The 21,966-nt window shown below is 35.0% G+C and overlaps 1 protein-coding gene across 4 annotated transcripts in view; it reads left to right on the top strand.

Moving 5' to 3' along the window:
* Positions 1-21,966, top strand: part of LOC149781770 (tumor protein 63-like) — a 154,305-nt gene that overhangs the window by 42,456 nt on the left and 89,883 nt on the right. For 2 of the 4 annotated variants that reach the window (XM_089935917.1, XM_089935916.1), the window contains exon 2: positions 7,915-8,202. In XM_089935917.1, coding sequence (XP_089792043.1) covers positions 8,036-8,202 — 167 coding nt within the window. In that variant the 5' untranslated portion in view covers positions 7,915-8,035. Of the gene's footprint in view, positions 1-5,129; positions 5,297-7,914; positions 8,203-21,966 lie in introns of those variants that run through there. The other 2 variants (XM_089935922.1, XM_089935915.1) reach the window with 2 other exon arrangements.

The following is a 21,966-nucleotide window of genomic DNA, read 5'->3' as shown; positions in this document are numbered from 1 at the left end:
TTGAATTAGAAATACTGTATATGAACCATTATTATTTTCTTGCAAGATTTACCATGACCTTGACCTTTAGACTTTAGACCCCAAATCTAAAGGATTCTTTCTCATCTCATGTTCCATCCCTACAACAATTATTGTGCAAAATAATTTTTTCTAGTTTTTCTAACTTCGACTTTTGACCGTTAACCCACAAGTCAATAGGTCTCTCCCATGCTTTAAGTGCAAGCCATCCACAAGCTTTGGTTAAGGTTTATGGTCTGGAACATCAGCTTTTATTCAAAAGTCATTTAGTACCTTAAGTCACATTAATGTAGACCTTTGACAAAATGACTTCCAAATCAACAGACCTCTTTTTTACCCAAAGTATAAGCAATTGACAAGATTTTATATGGGTACAAGGATGAGAAGTGAACATTTTTTGCAGAAATAGTTTTCATTTTTCAGCCACAATAACCTGGACTTTCAACCTCTTCATCCCAAATTCATTAAGTTTCTTCCTTATCCTAGTGCAAGCTATCCACAAAGTTCAGTCCAGATCTATCATGAAAACAAAATTTACTGTTTAGAAACAATTCATCTCCTACAAAGTGTCTTTGACCTTTTGAGCACAAGGTGAATACATTTCTTTCTCATCTCATATGTAAACCAAATACAAAGTTTCATCAGGGTATCTCATTGACAAGTCACGTAATTGTATGAAAAAAGTTTCTTCCTTGCCACAAATGCAAGCAGTTTAAAAAGTCTGGTAACAATCGATGGTGGAAATATGAAATACTTATGTGGAAACAGAATAGAGGACAGACAGACATGTATGGCTGAGTAGGCAGATATAAAGACAATTTGATTTTACATGCTTTATTTTTAATGCCATTTATAATGAAGAAATAGCAGTGCTGTCTTTGTCATGAATATGCTAAGATTGCTCACTTTGCTCTATGATTTTAAAACATTCAGATTACTTTTATTTTATACTATAACCTCAGAAATGCATCTATGGCATAAATCAAGCATCGCCTGTAACAAGATTTTCAAGATGGCTGCTGTGATGGCTATACTGGATGTCTGATCAGCACTATTTTTATATTTGGATCAATCAGACATCATAAAAAGTCTTTTAGTGAAAATCCCAAGTTGATATGTCCCACTGTGGAGGCTACATTGGCTGTCTGGACAGCTGCATTTTCATTTAGGACTAACTAGATATAATAAATCTTCTGGTGAAAACTCCATGCCAATATGGAAGGCATACTGAATATCAGACTGGTGGCATTTTCATTTAGACAAAAAAAGTCTTTTAGTGAAAACTCCATGTTGATATGACCACTGATTCATGAGAAACAGTAATAATAATATTCTCAATATGGCTATTGTGGTAGCTTATTGGATATTTGAGTAGTATTATTTTCATTCAGAACCAGCTAGATCTTGGGATGAATGTGTGCATATAAGTTTCCTGGCAATCCTCCAAATAGTTTAGGAGATTAACAGCTATTACAAACTTGTGCTAACAGATGGACATACATTAGGCAACAGATGATGGACAACATACCATGACAACATAAGCTCCTCTAGTCTGTGACGAGTAAAGCTACCACAAAAAAGAAAACTTAGAACAAATTTATTTTGACATTTTTATTCAGAGTTGTCAATCGAAGACAAAGAGAGGGCAGGAAAAATATCAGAGCGAAAGAACAGGATGGGGCTGAAATCAAATATCATCATCATTGGGGCACCACAGTTTACTTTACAAACAATTCTCTCCATCTTTCCCTGTTCTCTACTGCCCTTTGGGAATCTCCAAATTCCATATCTGTCCACTCCTCAATGTTGTCTTCCCACCTCTTTTTCTGTCTGCCTCTTCTTCTGCACCCTCGCACTGTGCCTTACAAGATTGTTTTTGCCAGTCCAGATGATCTTGATACATGACCGTACCACTTCAGTTTACAATTTTTACAGTGGTCAAGAGGTCTTCATAGGAGATGCCCAAGATCTTGTGGTAGCATTTCATTTTGAAGGTTTGAATCCTTCTTTGTAGATCTGATGTGAGCATCCATGTTTCACAAGCATACAGAAAGATGGATATGACAACTGAGTGCATCAGCCTTATTTTGGAATCAAAAACAATGTTGGTATCTTTCCATATTGGTCTCAACCTTGTTATTCCTGCTATTGTCTGGGCAATCCTGCAAAGTAGTTCTGGTAGTTCTGGTTTGGAGCCCTCATCTGTGATAACTGATACCAAGTACTTGAACCCTGTGACTCTTTCCAGGTTCTGTCCACTGACCTTTATTTCTGCACTGATGCTGTTGGTGTTGTTTGATATTATTTTTTTTTGTTGGTGCTAATCTCCATACCATATGCTGTGGAAGTCAGCCAGTTCTTTTTCCTCTCCTGCCAAACCATCAATATCATCTGAGAAGCAAAAGTTGGTGATTGTTCTTCCTCCAATACTGACAGTGCCCTTGTGGTCATGCAAGGCATCCTCCATGATCCTTTCCTTTCTTTCCTAAGTGCAATTCATATTTCTTCATGAAGAATGGGGTTATCATTAGTTTCTTCTGCCTGAGGGCAATTTAGTAGTTAGGATTTCGTTGGGTCTTATGATGGTATGATTCTGAGCAGTATTCTGTCCATCGCTTGAGGATCTCTTGATGTTCTGTGAGGCATTTTCCTGATCTGTCCTGGAATGTGGTAGTTTTCCCTTGCTTATAATATGTTGTGAGATCTTTCACCAGTTGATATGCCATTTTGTTATCATTTCTACTCAGACTGTCTTCGATTTTGCAGTATTGTCTTTCTATCCAGGATTATTTTGCCCTTTTCATGCATTTCCTGATCATGTTGTTTATCTCTCTATTTTCTAGCTCCTTATGATCTCTCTTTCCCTTTTTCAGTTCTCTTCTTTTGTCACATAGTTCAAGGACATCTGTTGTGACCCAAGGTTAATTTGTTCAATGATATTTGCCAGTGATCTTGCTAGCTATGCTAGTCACAGCTATGTTGAATGTGGTTGTTAAGGACTCGATGTCAGTGTCTTGGCTGTCCAGGGTTATCAAAGGTGCAAATTTGCCACCTAATATTGCTTGGAAGTCTTCTGCAACTTTTGGATGTTTAAATGTTTCAAGATCATTGATGATTCTTGGTTGGTTATATTTTTGGGTCATTTTCAGGTGGAGGTGAAACGTTGCCATTAATAAATCATGGTCACTTCCAATATCTGCTCCTGGAAAACTTCATGTTCTGGTGATATTCAGTCCTGTGTAGAATCATTTTTTCACCAAGTCAATCTGGTTGTGATGTTGTCCATCTGGACTGTGTCAGGTCCATCTTCTAGATGCTCTTCAAATGTATACATTGTTATGTCAGTCTACAGTTATATAACCATAAATGCTATTCAATAAGTAAGATCGGTCTCCGGACATTAAGTAGTTCAAGAAGCTCGCACATTTCACTCTGTCCACATGAATTTGGGTTAAAACTCTAGCAATGTTGGTATGTGTGAAAGTTTGTCAGTAGCTTCCTCTGGATTGGTGGATATTTTGGCGATACTCTGATCATGTGCCATCTCACTGCGACCTCTCCTGTCAACCATGCATTATGCATGTATTTGAAGAAGAGGCTTTGTATTTTATGGGAGCCTAGTTTAACCCAGTGCCCCCATGCTCTTTCCCAATTTATCCATACATTTTCTTGTTCCACCTTGCATCTGATTTGTTGGGTGATTTCTTCTCTTATGAATTTATATGTTGATTTTTCATCTTGTTCCCATAATTCTTTTGCATCCCTGTGTTTAACTAGCAGATCTTTTATATATTTAAACTTTCTTGGGACTTCTAGCTTTTCGTAAGTTTATATTTTTTATAGATACCCTTTGGTGGATCTTTTTGAGGTCTTCCTCCACCAAATATACTAGCCCTATTGTATAGCCTATCAATGCTGAAAAATGGCAATTAAACTCACAAAAACAAAGCAAATCAGTAAGACAGTAGATTGTGAACTAAAATGTTGTATCAATTACATTTACTATTTTCCAGATATTCATTAAAATGGTACAGAGGATGATCACCAATTAATGGTGAGTTGCTGTATCACATTCTGATCATATAGGGCTAAATGGCTGCAGTCCATACAATGGAGACTAATGCTAATACAAACTAATACATCATAATCAGTGCAAATTAGAATTTTAACCTATCAGTCTGTCTGCAATATCTGTAGCCTCATGCCTAATTATAATAAGGTGTGGAAAATCAAACAGGTTTGTGATGTAAAAATTACCAGAGAAAAAATATGGTCATGATATATGTATTTTTATAGCACCAAAAATTTCTCTTTAACAGAATAAACCCAACCTTAAAAATCCATTGATTCCAATTAGCAAACATAAAGTGTGATGATAGAGGAATTATATAGAAAAAGCAAAACAAATTTTTATAAGAACTTGAAACTGGTCTTCAAATAAAATTAATAAATTAAATAGAAATAATTAAACATCGTCATTACATCAAGTAACCATAAGTGCAGACTTTTCTTCTTTATATGGACTCTTCATCATTTTTGCAGATACACGTATATTGATGGATGATGCAAAAGTGAATCATTTAAATTTACATTGGTCAACTAATTATTTGATTCGAATAACTGCATCCATTGTATATTTGCATTTGAAAACTTGACAAAAATTTAGAATAACTGCATCCATTGTATATTTGCATTTGAAAACTTAACAAAAATTTAGAATAACTGCATCCATTGCATAATTGCATTTGAAAAATTAATGAAAACTAATGCTTTGATTCTGTGTAGCATTTCCTTTATGATTTCCCTTTTAGGGCTGACATCTCAGATGCAGAGTAAAATAGGGATCTTTGGCAAATTCTGATTGGTCAGATAAGATGAAATGTAAGCTAAAATTAGACAAAACTGTGTAGTTTACATGCAACAGGGCAGTCTTACATGAACACAAGACTGTACATTTTAAAGAAAACTAGTGCTGATTATAATCTTTCTGTTTTACAGCATTAAATTCATTCTGCCCATGTGGAGGGTATTATACAGGTAATGAGGTGGGCTAAGCTAACAGGTGATACATGTACCTACATGCCAGTTATCTTAGCCAGGTAGAGGGTCTCTGATACCTCTTCCTAGGTAAACAAATACAGGACTTTTACCTGGAAAAAAGATGAAAATTGCTGTGGAGCTCTAAAATGAGTGGAAAGTGTTTATTTGGAAACATTGTCATATAGTCACTTGATTGAGGGTGTAATGGATGGATACCAAAAATGTTGATAAACAAGAGGTTGGTAATAGACAATACTGAAGCTGTATACTTCTACCAGGGACATTTACATATGTACAAGTGTCCCTGCTTTGAGGTAGCAGCTGTTCTCTTTTTCTGTCTCTGTCTCTCTCTCTCATGGCTGATCAAATACAATTAGTTGTTAGGCATCTGTTGTTCAGTTTGGTCTAGATGTGTTAATTGTGACATGTTGTGCCTTCTGTAACTCTGACTCCTTCTTTTTCTCTATTTATCTTCTTGATTCTATATCTATCCATGTGGCAGTCTAATTTTTTTCTATGTGAGAAGAAAGGTGGGGGAAACCATATAAATTATATTGCTGGATGTTGTTGCCTTAAATATAACTGCAAAACATGCTAGTGCTGATAAATACAAGATGAAAATGCCTGAGAAAACTTCAATTACAAATAGGGTGTGGGTGTAGCTGAACAACATTTTTGCAATTCAGCTAATGAAATTAATTGGAAAATGGATTAAAGAATGCATAAATCCATGTCTTTGACACATAACTATTTATTTACTTTTTTGTCATTTTTAAAAGTTTGTTTTGGACAGTGGGTTTCATATTACCCTGTGCACAGGGCAGTGTAGTGGACATGGATGCCTGCACATTTGGTCAATGGGGGTGGGGTACCTTTACACATATTTTGGCCTAAATGCATACAATTTAATAGCTGACCACAACATGTTTGACCCCCCAAAAAAATAATTCAGCAGGTGCCCTGGTAGTGTATGAAATGGGGAATTGGTGGGGTGATGTGTGGATATACTAGAGACATTTTTTTTAAAAAATTTATTTAAAAACATTTTCAGTAAAATGTTGACAAGAAAATTCAATAACATAAATAGAAACATTGTCATGAACCTGCAACTACAGAGAAAAAATGAATTATGTAAAACCACTCATTGAAAGCATGCAAAGCTTTAAAAACACTTCATTCATAGTCTGAAAATGGTTGGAGAAAATTGGCCATTTTAAAAATCACAACCAATATTATGGTCTGTTGGCAATTTATTTTACTTCAAATGAAAAAGAGATGTTTAAATGTCTTGTACAAATATCTAATCTTGTCCAATTAACTTCTATTTAGAGCTCTGATTCCATCTTTCACACATATCTTATCAGATGAAATAGCATATAGTGAAATTTTAACCCCATTTATTTGGACACAATTTCAGCTGATGGTATTGTAAAAAATGAATTTTATGAAATATTATCTTTCAGGAAACAAGTTTGTAAAAGTAGGGCAAAGCGCCAATATAAGCTTCCTCCCATTATTAAATCCTACAACTTATGACTGCCTGTATGAGTGTATCCATATTGAAATATCTGGATATCAAAGTACCAACTGTCTGTGTCCATATCAATTCATCTGAATATCAAAGCATCAACCGCAAATGTCGATATCAATACATCTGGATATCAAAGCATCAACTGTCTGTGTCCATATAAATAATCTGAATATCCAAGCATCAACTGCCAGTGTCCATATCAATAATCTGAATATCCAAGCATCAACTGCCAGTGTCCATATCAATAATCTGAATATCCAAGTATCAACTGCCAGTGTTAATATAGATAAATCTGGATATCCAAGTATCAACTGCCAGTGTTAATATATATAAATCTGGATATCAAAGTATCAACTGCCAGTGTCCATATCAATACATATTGATATCAAAGCATTCGCTGCAAGTGTCCATATTGATATAACTAGATATCAAAACATTTACTGCCAGTGTCCATATTGATACATCTGGATATCAAAGCATTGACTGCAAGTGTCCATATTGATATATCTAGATATCAAAGCATTGACTGCAGGTGTCCATATTGATGTATCTAGATATCAAAACATTTACTGTAAGTGTCCATATTGATATATCTAGATATCAAAACATTTACTGCAAGTGTCCATTTGATATATCTAGATATCAAAACATTTACTGCCAGTGTCCATAATGATATATCTAGATATCAAAGCATTGACTGCAGGTGTCCATATTGATATATCTAGATATCAAAACATTTACTGCAAGTGTCCATATTGATATATCTAGATATCAAAACATTTACTGCAAGTGTCCATATTGATATATCTAGATATCAAAGCATTGACTGCAAGTGTCCATATTGATATATCTAGATATCAAAACATTTACTGCCAGTGTCCATAATGATGCATCTGGATATGAAAGCATTGACTGTCAATGTCCCTATCAATACATCTGGATATCATAGCATCAACTGTCTTAATTATGAATCATATATCGAGGTTGAACTTTCCCCCAATCTTCAGTTAGGTCTAAATTTGTAGTGTATCTAATCATGATTGAACAACTTGATTAATTATCAAGAAAATGAGACAAATTCATCTCACTATATTAACATAAGTCCCAAGAATTTACATTTTGTCTCACATCATTAATTGTATTTGCAGGTCGGGGAAGTGTCAATGTACGTTGGTGGATTAGTAAAATACCCAAAAGGGCATCAGCCTCATCCTTACTGTTATTGTTTTTATTATGATTATATTGTAATTATTATTATTAATATCACTTGTGCTATATATTTTGAAATCAACCAATTTAATCAAAGCAAGATATTTTTTATACAGTGACAGAGACAGAAAGCTGACCTAGCAAAAGTCTTCCAGTAGTTCAGTTCTTCATCTGTCCATCACCAGTTGACAATTGTCCGTTTCATTGCCCATCCAGCCTGAGGTTCCTAGCCACCTTATGATCATATCAAGCATGCCTTCATATCAAGGGGATGTGTCTCCGATGTCTCCAATCAATTTCCGTCCACAATTCCCAAAGCCACTGCCACCACTACCACCACCAACAACATCATTTCCTCATAGATTGCCTACATCTAGAAACTACACATATAACTCATCCTGCAGGTAAGTTGCAGAATTTTGTAAACAAATTCTGATTCTATATCTGTATACAAACAGACATACATTTTGGTAAATGACACAAACAAGGGTGATCAGTAAAATGGTGATCACCCCACTACCCAGTTACTGAGGAAACAGCCTTGAACTTCTGAAAATTTTGGCATAATAATAAGAAGCATTCCTGAAATAAGGGGTAATTGAAAGTTGTCAAAATGTTTTATGGTAAATCACTCCATGAAAAAAACAACAAGGATCATTTTTTAAAGTGTCCTCAGTATATCATACTCTAATCCCCATTTCAGCAACCTAATATACAGGGAGATGCATCTCTGTCAATAAATAAATTTTGTTGAGAAACATGGCAAGAAGATGAAGGCATAGACAAAAATGACACCTTTATCTTCCATCATCCTCACCTGTGACCTCTTGCTCCAACAAATGGACAATTTACTAATGACAAAAGACTGGGAAAAAATTTCAATCACTATAACATGGAAGCTAAGCACTCCGTCAAGAGTGACCCTGACCGGTGGATACTAATTTCTAAAGACAGCCTACCAATGAATTTTGATGAGATACAACTAGGGAAAATAGAATTCCTATGTTAAGCATCCAAAGGAAAATTTAACTTTCAAATATAAACTTTAAAATTTTGACACTAATTCAACTTTAAGTTGGAATTACCCAAGGATGGCAATCTTTAAAAAAATCAATAAAAAAAATGTCTCAAGAATTTTAAGTCACTGTTCAGAAACCAGCATAAAATGTTTACATCAAGGCATCCTAAAGCTTGACCTATTAACCTTAGAATATGTAAGGAGTTGCTTAAATTCTGTGCAACAGCAACCTACTTCTAAATCTGATTAGACACAGCAACCTACCATATTTATAAAGTTTGATTAGACACAGCAGAAGAACACTTTAGCTATAAGGAGGTATTTGTGAACAAACTGATAATTGAAAGCCAGGAAATAAACAAATGAATATCAAACGTTCTATTTTTGGGGGCAGGGGTCTGAAAAAATGGTGAGGCTGAGCTAAATAAGTAAGTTACTTTTGACATGCATAGAAAATAAAACAGACGCAACCTAGGTGAAAATGTTGCTACTATGTTTAAAATTTACCTTGACAAATATGTATACATAAAACTATGTCAACAGTGTATGTCAAAGACAATCGGAATCAAAATAAAATCTGGCCTAATTCTAGCCTTTAACATCCATCCCCAACAAGCAAATACATTATAGGTCTGATATCACTCTGTAGTATTATAGAAGGTATAGTCGGGTCAATGAGTACAGACTACAATTTGTATGCAACCTTTAATAAATCCTTCACAGTAAGTCACAGTGACCCAGACGCATCCATACTGCAAGTCAATAAGTCAAGAATGCATTACAAACATGGAAAAGAAAGATGAACATAAGGACATATGCGGGATCATACAGATGAAGGAACACAGTGATTCCAATGTAACCTGCTGACCAGTAAATTACCATTTTATGAATATGTGGCCTTGACTCATATCCTGGCATTTAATTAGATGTGGGTTATTACATTATGTTCAAAATGTTTTAAATTTTAAACTCCCAAACTTGCTTCAAAAAACACAAAACCTTTGGAAAATGGTTAAAATACTAGTCTGATCATCAAGTCTAAATTTCAACATTAAACTAAGGAGAAATACAATTAGAACACAGTCTGGCAGTAAGACATTATCTATTTTGCATAAGAAAATAATTAAATACTTCTTTCAGAAATAGAAAATTATATATTTTTGATTCCATTAACCATAATTATCATTTTGTTATAAGAGATATGATTGTTGACTTTAAAGTTCTCATTTACAGATTTATTTCTATTATAAAAAATTCATAAAAATAAAAAATGTACAGTATTACAACCCAACAAAGTTTCTGTGTACTGATTAAGTTCCAAAACATCACAATTACAAAGCAACTTTAAATGCAGATGAAACCTTGATAAAAGCAGCGAGAATAAAATGTCTCGAGTGTTGCATTACAAAGTTGCATGCCTCTACACTTGTACAAATACATTATCATGCCACATGCAATATGTCTGGGCCATTGACTGGCACTTTCTGCACTCATTGTACCATATATCATTATAAAAGTCATTTCAAACACCCATCACAGGTCCTGGACACTTCCATGAAGAGCGTGTTTTTCGTAATCTGAGGTCCAACTAGACTTTTTGACATACAATACCTGACAAATCAATTTTGATCCATAATAGTCTCTTGTTGTATAAATACAGTTCACATAAACTTACTTTCTGGGTGATTGTGTAATTTGCTTTCGGGTGCATCTCATAGGGTTTAATGATTCTAACTTACATAGTGTTTGAAAGGCAAATATAAATTTTACTCAAAAAACAAAGCTAGACATGTAAGAATGGACAAGAACTGAAGTGCAAAAGTCGACCACACTTCCAATGCAGAACAGACCCATATATGTTGAACAGTAGTTTAAAATTCTGTGTCCCTTTCATTACTTCATATGGTTACTGCATATACCATCTGTACAAAAGGATCTTACTGGATACACGTTTACACCGACTTTGAAGTATACCAAAATCCAAGAATAAAAATGAATGCTGATGTTAACAGTTGTCCAAAGTTTTATTGTCAGTGTGATCCAGTATTGGGTTTAGTCTTCTAGGTAACAGTAGAGATTAATAGATGAAAATTGGGAACCAATTTATGGATATGAACAAGTAGCTAACACTTCTCTTTGGAGGAATAATTGTTTTTTATTGCACTGATGTGAAAAATTGGTTCCCATGTGTTAGAGAGTAGGTGAACTTGTCTGACAGTGGAATGATTCATTTAGTTTGGGCACTTTACAAATTGACCTATTGAATTTTTTAGAAGAATGCTTCACTATCTAATTTAAGTGTAGTCATGTCTTTAACAGCCATGGTGACTAATGACTGAGTTTATGTATGTGGTGACAATTTTATGAAAATTGGACAAGAAATGTTGAGCTGATGTTTTACAGATTTTAACACATACAGGTGACTGACTGGGCTCCTGACCAGCCTGCTTGAGCAACTGACAGACCAAAAGAAGAAAAAAATCTTAGATATCAGAATGCCGAATGACTTGACTGGTCATCAGACCATTGGAATGCCGAATGACTTGACTGGTCATCAGGCCATTGGAATTTCAGTTATATGCTAGATAATTGATAGTCATCATGCTAGGGCTCATAGATCACATGTTTTACAGTCTTTCTGCAAGGTTATTAGCTACTATACAGAAGCGTCTATCAGAATTAATTTTTTTTTTAAAAGGTAGGAGGTATGTTTGGAAATATAGACAGATGAATAATAGGATAATATCATCCTTAAGGTCAAATATTCACACAAACCATGGAATAAAGTATGTTTCTAGATTTGGAAGGTATACTGTTCTACTCTGATATACTTTATAATAGACCATGACATCCATCACTATTTGAAGGTATTAGACTATGACATCCATCACTATTTCAAGGTTACCATAGACTGTGACATATGTCACTATTGGAATGTTACAATAGACTATGGCTTACGTCACTATGAAAGTTACAATAGACTATGACATACAACACTACTTGAAGGTTACAATAGACTGTGACATACAACACTGTTGGAAGGTTACAATAGACTGTGACATATGTCACCATGAAGGTTACAATAGGCTATGACATTCATCATTATTTGAAGGTTACAATAGGCTATGACATACATCACTATTTGAAGGTTACAATAGACTATGATACAAGTCACTATTGAAGGTTACAATAGACTATGACATACAACACTATGAAGGTTACAATAGACTATGACATACAACACTACTTGAAGGTTACAATAGACTGTGACATACAACACTATTGGAAGGTTACAATAGACTATGGCATACAACACTATTGGAAGGTTACAATAGACTGACATATGTCACTATGAAGGTTACAATAGGCTATGATATTCATCACTATTTGAAGGTTACAATAGACTATGACATACATCACTATTGAAGGTTACAATAGACTATGACATACATCACTATTTGAAGGTTACAACAGACTATGATACAAATTACTATTGAAGGTTACAATAGACTATGACATACGACACTATGAAGGTTACAATAGACTATGACATACATCACTATTTGAAGGTTACAATATACTATAAGTCACTATTGAAGGTTACAATAGACTATGACATCCGTCACTATTTGAAGGTTACAATAGACTATGACATATGACACTATTGGAAGGTTACAATAGACCATGAAATACATCACTATTTAAGGTTAGAATAGCTATGACATATGTCACTTATCAGAAGGTTACAATAGACTATGACATACATCATGTGTCCCTATCTGAAGGTTACAACAGACTATGACATGGATCACTACTTGGAGGTTACAATAGGCTATGACATCCATCACTATTTGAAGGTTACAATAGACTATGACATCCATCACTATTTGAAGGTATTAGACTATGAAATCCAGTACTATCTGAAGGTTAAAATATACTCTGACATGTGACACTACTGGATGGTTACAACAGACTATGACATCTGGGTTTTTTTTTAAGGTTAAAAATGAAGGTTAGTATGACACTCACAGCTATTCTACAATTATGCTCTTAAATGCCATGGAATGTCAAGGAAACCTTATTATAGGTTTATTTCTGTCTTCTGTCAAAGCTGATGTCACAGAAGGATCATAAAAGAGCATTTAATTTAAATCCATCTAATATTCTCCAAAACATCCTGCTCCTTACTTACTGAACTATTTTTTTTAAAGTGTATTATTCACGGGGTGTGAACGTAAGATATTGTGTTACCTTGCTGGAATTAGTGAGATATGTGGCAGTCTTCTCCTCCATAGATTTTTGCATAATATAATCACATCAAAACAAATTTCACAAAATGTAAAGTTTCTAGAGTCAAGAGACTATGGGCCTGGGTTTTGGTGACTAACTTCTGGGTCAGGGTTTTGGTGACTAACTTCTGGGTCTGGTTTTTGGTGACTTACTTATGGGTTTGGTATTCTGGTGAATTTTGGAGGCAAAAAGTACTATCTTCCCAATGATAATACCATGCTGAGTCCTGTCTATAAACAAATCTACTGAATGATTATTTATAGCTCATTTAAATAACTGCATTGGAATTAGTATTGGTCATCAAGTACCATATTCATCTGAAGACATGATCTTTTTTCTTTTGCATAACCTGCAGCAAAGTCTGTATGGTATTGGTCAGACTGACTCCTGTAAGAATTATCCAGTTTATGATCTATAATCCCCTCCATCCAACATACAAAATATATATACTTGCTTATAAGCCAATCCAAACTGCAAACAACATAGATCCTGAGCTGCTGTTGTTTGTTCTACTGATTACTCCTAGCAAACTGCACAGACCCAGCTCTGCTAGTGCATTATGGGATGGCTGATGTGTACAGTTTGCAGTTGGTCTTGACTTTAAAAGTGAGTACATATGGTAGGGTTATCTCTTAAGTTTCTAGCAGATTTGCTTACAGCATAAATAATCCCTGGTAATACATAGACCATTTTGCATGATTCTTTCATCAAAGGTCTGGCTGGACAAAAAGAAAATTGTGTGACAATGTGAGCATCATGGGATAGGGTTTTACTGGGATATACATGGTACACAGCTAAAGTAGCTAAACTTGGCAGGAACAGATTTACTTAGTGATTGTGAACAAGGTTTACTACTTTTTTGCCTATGAAAAGGAAAGGAATTTACTTCTGTTTCTTTAATCAGAGTTTTAATCCCCCCCACCTTGACAATTTTTCATCTATCCACAACTGCCTATTGAAATAAAAAGATCCAGCACTATAATGCAGGAGGAGAAATTTATAAGGCTAACCCCTACCCCTAACTAACATAAATGGCTAACTCCCACCCCCAACTAACATATAGCTAACCCCTACCCCCAACTGACATATATGGCTAACCCTATCCCCAACTAATATAAATGGCTAACCCCCATCTCCAACTAACATAAATGGCTAACCCCCATCCCCAACTAACATATATGGCTAACCCCTACCCCCAACTAACATATATGGCTAACCCCTACGCCCAAATAACATATATGGCTAACCCCTACCCCCAAACAACATATAAGGATAACCCCTACCCTCAACTAACATATATGGCTAACCTCCGACCCCCAACTAACATATATGGCTAACCACCACACCTAACATATTTGGCTAAGCCCCACACCCAACCAACATATATGGTTAACACCAACATCCAACAAACATTATTTCCATTATTTGGTAATCCATATCCTTCCACTAAGATTATCATTTCATCCTCTTATGTACAGTATATGTGTATATGTATGTATCCCAGTTTTATTACAGTGTGACCAGTTAAGTGGTCCTTTCTTTTGATTTAAATGAGTACCTACTGAGATCTTCAAAACAAATAAATCTGAAACATATTCTAAATTAGTCAAATAAGCATGTGAAAACTATTTAAAAGGACTTTGTAAGCCCATTCTAAGTCACCAGTAAATTTAGTAATAAAAGTTAATTATATTTAAAAATATCAGGAACAAGAACAAACTGAACTTGATAATGTGACATACATTAAGAAAATTATGTTGATCTGATCTCCCAGAACCCACCACCACTGTCACTTCATCTAATCAAATGTATAGCACCATCCTTGTATATGACTTAAATACATCGGCTTGCAAGTGCATCTGAAATTATAAAGTGGGGGGGGGGCTCCTTTGGAGCAGGGATACATTTCTATATTAAGTAGTGACAATATTAATTTGCATTTTCATAATTTGCATTTGGTGGTTATGCTGAAATAAATAATATAAAATAAAGAGGTCATTTTAAAATAAAGACTGAAAATTCCATCAAAATTGGGAAAGGTCTTTTCAAGAGATTGATTTTTCAGAAAATCAGGGGGGATAACTTCTGGGAAGCTTATTAATATTCATGAGTTCTAGTGTCATTGACAAAATAAAAGATTGTTCAAAAATTGTAATAATCATCATAATAAAAGTTAATGGTAATTTGTTGCATTTTTAAGTAAAAATGTGTGGCAGGTGATACTTTTAACAGCATTTGTGATTTAATTGTTCATTTCTCCAAATACCTGAAATTTACCTTTAAAAAAATCTACTTTAAACTTCCATTTATTCAATGGTGTAAAATATATTCCTTCTCATTCACAAAGGTATGTACTTAATATAGATGTTAAATTAAATATATTTCATTAGTAACCAAAACAAGAGTTAAACCTATAAAAAAAAATTTGGTAATCCTCATTGGGTAATGCCATCGAACTCAGGAAACAGTAACATGTTTGAGGAGTTATATCTCCACAGCTATTTAAGTACTCATAACCTGGAAGCTGATTGAAAAGATTTGAATCACATTGTCACTGTTGTTATGTTGTCCTCTATATTTGTATTATATTCTTCTAAACTTCAGTGTCACTTTAAGCAAGTGAAATCAGACAGTTGTTTAAAAGTCAAGAGAAAAAACTTCCTAACTGAGGTGACTGTATCAAGGACAATTTAAGTTTATTTTATCATATGACAAAATAAATCCCATTTTAATAAGATTTATTCATATACATGTAATTAAATAAATATAATTAAAGTAGGTGACAGTTAATGAATATTTATACATCATCAATACAAATTTTTATTGGCTGGTATAAAATGATGGAAAAAAATGAACAATGTATCATTATATTGAAATTGATATCATAAGTTATTTACCATAATTGACTTAATACTTATTTATAAGACCTTTCAATGTGTTCTGTTACAATTCACTGAAAAACATTCTTGTACTAAATTAATATTCAAATTCTCCTTATGGCCTTGAAATGTGTTGGCATCCATTAACAGTCTTCTTTGGCATCCAGTCATGTGTAAATTAGTTATTACCCGCAATATAAATAATAATTATAGAAGAATGCAGTTTTCTTCTGCTCTCTGAAACAGTCATTGATTTGAAGCATTGCACAAGGCTTTCATTCAAAGGCTTAAAAGAGGCTTTAATTTTGTACACATTCAACCATTTCAAAGGCCCATTTAATCAGTTATTTTGGCAAAAGGTAGTGTCAACAAAACCCCATCAAAAAGGTTAATTTATCATGAAGGTTCAACATACCTAATCACTCTGTGCTTCGTCACAGCTCAACCAAAAAAACAAAACACAATTAGGTCTTGTGCTTAAATGACAGTATAAAAGCTTTCGAAGGAACATCAATGGCTCTGTCATTCAAGTTGTTACTGTTATGGGTTTAATGCCATTTTTTCAAGACATGCTAGCCAGTGTAACTGGTAGAGGAAGAACCTGTGAAAACCCCAGTAAGTACCACCTAACTATGGGAAGCTACTGGTAAACTGTTTCACAAACTCACATTGACAGAGCCTAACACTCAAACCCATGTGAGCAAGAGGTGAGATGGCAGTGATTGGTAAAGGCCAGCACTTTAGACCACTTGGCCATCTGAGACCTTGTCATGTAAGTTGTACTACACCAATAATTTGATATAAAAGCATCACCATTGTGGCGCAGTTCATAAAAATAATGACATGTAGTGAAGCCTGTCATATGTAATACCTCCTTGAGAATTTAAAAATAAGACAGTTATCAGTTTAGAAATGTGCTTTTCCATTTAAAATTTGAAAGAAAACTTATATGGCATGACAATTTGACCCCCCCCCCCCAGGATGAGAGATGGTGTCATTTTGGGTGCTTGTTCTGATTCTACACCTGGGATGGTTCACAGTACTGAAACCAGGATACATATCTGAATGTATATTATAATGAGAAAATATAATTGTTCAATCTTGAGTGGATTGTTTACACTCGTTTTGTTTTGAAAGGAATCGGTTTAGTAACCAGTAGAGTGTCAGATTAGAGTCCATTATATACGGAAGACCAAGACTGTAAATAGGATGTGTATGATGAGCCACTTTGAGTGGCAATCTAGACTTTATCATTGATTGCTTAGTCATGATGAGCCACTCTGAATGACAATCTACTCTATCATTGATTGCTTGGCCATGATGAGCCACTTTGAATGACAATCTACTATGTCATTGATTGCTTGGCCATGATGAGCCACTTTGAATGACAATCTAGACTATCATTAATTGCTTAGTCATGATGAGCCACTCTGAATGACAATCTACTCTATCATTGATTGCTTGGCCATGATGAGCCACTCTGAATGACAATCTAGACTCAATCATTGATTGCCTAGTCATGATGAGCCACTCTGAATGACAATCTACTCTATCATTGATTGCTTGGCCATGATGAGCCACTTTCAATGACAATCTACTCTATCATTGATTGCTTGGCCATGATGAGCCACTCTGAATGACAATCTACTCTATCATTGATTGCTTGGCCATGATGAGCCACTCTGAATGACATTCTAGGCTCTATCATTGACCACTTAGTCATGACGAGACACTTTGAGCAACAATCTAGACTCTATCATTGTTTGCTTAGTCATGATGAGCCACTCTGAATGACAATCTAGACTATCATGGATTGTTTAGTCATGATGAGCCACTTTGAATGACAATCTACTCTATCATTGATTGCTTGGCCATGATGAGCCACTCTGAATGACAATCTAGACTCTCATTGATTGCTTAGTCAAGATGAGCCACTTTGAATGACAATCTACTCTATCATTGATTGCTTGGCCATGATGAGCCACTCTGAATGACAGTCTACTCTATCACTGATTGCTTGGCCATGATGAGCCACTTTGAATGACAACTTAGACTATCATTAATTGCTTGGTCATGACTAGCCACTTTGATGACAATCTACTCTGTCAGTGATTGCTTGGCCATAATAAGCCACTTTGAATGACAATCTAGACTCTATCATTGATTGCTTGGCCATGATGAGCCACTTTGAATGACAATCTAGACTATCATTAATTGCTTGGTCATGATTAGCCACTTTGAATGACAATCTACTCTGTCAGTGATTGCTTGGCCATAATAAGCCACTTTGAATGACAATCTAGACTCTATCATTGATTGCTTAGTCATGATGAGCCACTTTGAATGATAATCTAGACTATCATTGATTGCTTGGCCATGATGAGCCACTCTGAATGACAATCTACTCTATCATTGATTGCTTGGCCATGATGAGCCACTTTGAATGACAATCTAGACTCTATCATTAATTGCTTAGTCATGATGAGCCACTCTGAATGACAATCTAGACTATCATTGATTACTTAGTCATGATGAGCCACTCTGAATGACAATCTGGACTATCATTAATTGCTTAGTCATGATGAGCCACTCTGAATGACAATCTAGACTATCACTGATTACTTAGTCATGATGAGCCACTCTGAATGACAATCTAGACTATCACTGATTACTTAGTCATGATGAGCCACTCTGAATGACAATCTGGACTATCATTGATTACTTAGTCATGATGAGCCACTTTGAATGACAATCTGGACTATCATTTATTACTTAGTCATGATGAGCCACTCTGAATGACAATCTGGATTATCATTGATTACTTAGTCATGATAAGCCACTCTGAATGACAATCTGGACTATCATTAATTGCTTAGACATGAATCACTCTGAATGACAATCTACTGTCATTGATTGCTTGGCCATGATCAGCCACTTTGAATGACATTCTAGACTCTATCACTAATTGCTTAGTCATGACAAGCCACTCTGAATGACAATCTGGACTATCATTAATTTCTAAGACATGATAAGCCACTTCAAGCAACAACCTAGATTCTAGCATAGATTGCTTGGTCATAATGAGCCACTATGAATAACAATCTAGAATATCATTGATTATTTAATTATGTTGAACAACTCAGCAACAATATGCACTCTAATTAATTGTTTAGTCATGATGAGCCACACTGAGTGACCATTTCAACTCTCTCATTAATTGGTGACTCAATGGAGAGTCACTTTGAGTGAAAATCTTAAGTCTTTCATAGATTTGTTAGTCATAATATTTATCCCTTTAACGACTTTACTTAAGCTGACACCTTTGATTCAGTGGTTATTAACATTTTTTAGCTTTCAACCAACCATTTGCAGCATTGGAAAATAAAGTTTATTCTCTTCAAAATAATAAAAATATTATCACACCGCCAAACATATTTCATAGAATTTCACAAGATTTTGTGCATTTGCTGTGGAAAAGGCTGGTTTGCTCATTTCCAACATACCTATCCGACCTCCCCCATTTGTACACACCAGCAAGACACTTATGCTCTTCTTCTGACAATCGTATACTCATTATTCCCACTATGAAAACGAAGTCATATGTACAACATTCTTTTGCATACCAGGGCCCAGCAACGTGGAATGAATTGCCCACTGAACTTAGACACAACAACACAGTGATCTCATTCACGAGTGCTCTTAAAACTCACTTTTTTTGACTGCAAGAACAAACTTAAAGACCTAATAATGTTTCCTACCTTAAATATTTTCAGCATGTTTTTTATGTTTTCTAATTTCATTGTGTTTGGTTTTTTTTTATAATAATATCATTATATATGTTTTTTTTTATGTTATAGGTGTTGTCTAATGTTGTAAAGCACTTGGAGCTTCTAAAGATTAGGTGCTATACAAAGTCCTCATTATTATTATTAATATGGGAAATGCAGATAAAATGGACTAGAATTGTAGGTTTTTTTTATGTTGAGTAAAACATTCTCAACAATGAAAACTGTTTGGGACCAGGTTGAAAATGTTTGTGCTTATTTTGTTTTACTGCACAGAAAAACGTTTGTAGTTTGTATCATGCTGAGCCAAGAAAAATACATCACCTAAAGACACACTATGGTAACCCATCTGATGGAAGGAATTGATCCATTACCCTTTTATTCATGAGTGCAATGGCTTAACCACTGTGCCAGCTCAATATTGTGGTTTTGATGGGGTTTTGATTTACTCCGTAATTTTATTGAAAGTGAATATTTAGAACCATAAAACTATTTTAAAGTTTAAATGGGGTTTAGGTTTATTGAGGTTTTAATTTTGCTGGGTTTCACTGCTGAATTCCATTGTCACCGGTGTTCATGCTTATCTGTTGCAACTTTCATTGTTTGTTTCCTTTTTCTGGTAGGTCACTAACTGCAAATTTAAGTCTCAGGTCATAAACTGTGTAGTGACCATGCTGTCAGTTGACCTTTATACATGTCAAACAAATTTTCAACATATAAACTAAGACAAAATCAGCACAAAAACTTTTATATATAACATATTATAGAAAGTTTATTTACTGCTCTGATATATATATATATGATGTCTTCTTGAGATTCAATAAATTTATTTCACTTGTCAAGTACCTTATATCATTAAAGTAACAGTTATTAGATGATCTTCAACATGGCTGCACCACTCAGGTGGCCTAAGTAGTTACAGTATCTGGCTGGGATGCAGGAGGTCATGGGTTCATATCAAAGACTTATAAAAATGGTACTACCAGCTGCCTTAAATGGCACTTAGCATTAAAAGGTCAGTGCTAGGACTTTTTGAAAGAGACCGCTCCAGTGGCCAAGTGGTTAGAGTGTCTCGGATGCGGGAGGTCATGGATACAATCCCCAGCCGAGTCATATCAAAGACTTACAAAAATGGTACTAGCAGCTGCCTCGCTTGGTGCTCAGCATTAAAATGTTAGTGTTAGGACTGGTTGGCCTGGTGTCAGGATAACCTGACTGGGATGGGACATAATGCTTTATGCCTGCAGCATGATGCCCTAGTGCTAGACACCACTATAAACTACCACACTGCAGACATTGTAGAGATATGACTAAAAATTTTAAATCCCCAAAACACACAAACATACTCAATATGGCTGCTGATGACTATGAAAAGGGTCTTCAATCTATGTAGTATTCAAAAGATCTCACAATGTAATCTTAGAATATTGTGTACAATTTAGACAAAAGAAATAATTAGGGGGAAAATGGATCTGTTGCCATTTCAGTTTGCAAAGCATATTATTAAATCATTTAGCACACTGTACTTACTCGTGTAAGAGTCATACTGCAAACAACACAGACCCTGATCTTCTGTCAATTAATCCTCTGACAGATCAGGATCTATGATGTTTGCTCAACTATTTACTCTAAAGAAATGAACTGGCCCAGATCTGCTGGCATGTTAATACAAGATTTGATCTGGGTCTACACAATTTGCAGATGGATCTGCCTTATGCACAAGTACATACGGTATGTCTCATGTACTACTGTATATACTCATAAGTCAACTCAAACTGCAAACAGCATAGACCCTGAGCTGCCATAGCATAATGTGCCTTACACTTAGCAAACTGCAGAGACCCAGATCTGCCAGCTCATTATGCGATGACAGATCTGGGTCTGTGCAGTTTGCAGTTGAACTTGTCTTATAAGCGAGTATGTGTTGTACATCATCCTGTGAGATGTTCGGTTGGGTGTATATGGCATCCCTCCACCCACTTACTGTGGGTCATCAGCCCAACACTGAAGAATGGTACAGTATAATGTATAATGGAAAACTAGCACTTGAAAAGTGCATTCATCAATACTGAATCCATTCTTAATGACAAAAACATGGAGCAGTAAAACTTGTATTGTTCAACACTGAACTAAACCTTTCTCGACAGCACAGGAAAAGCAGCATCGCCAATAATTCATATTGATCAGCAATTCTAT

The sequence above is a fragment of the Sinohyriopsis cumingii genome, chromosome 15, assembly GCF_028554795.1.
Source record: "Sinohyriopsis cumingii isolate HCF-2022 chromosome 15, ASM2855479v2, whole genome shotgun sequence".
In the NCBI taxonomy this organism is placed as follows: domain Eukaryota; kingdom Metazoa; phylum Mollusca; class Bivalvia; order Unionida; family Unionidae; genus Sinohyriopsis; species Sinohyriopsis cumingii.
This window is presented reverse-complemented; position numbering and strand designations above follow the sequence as displayed.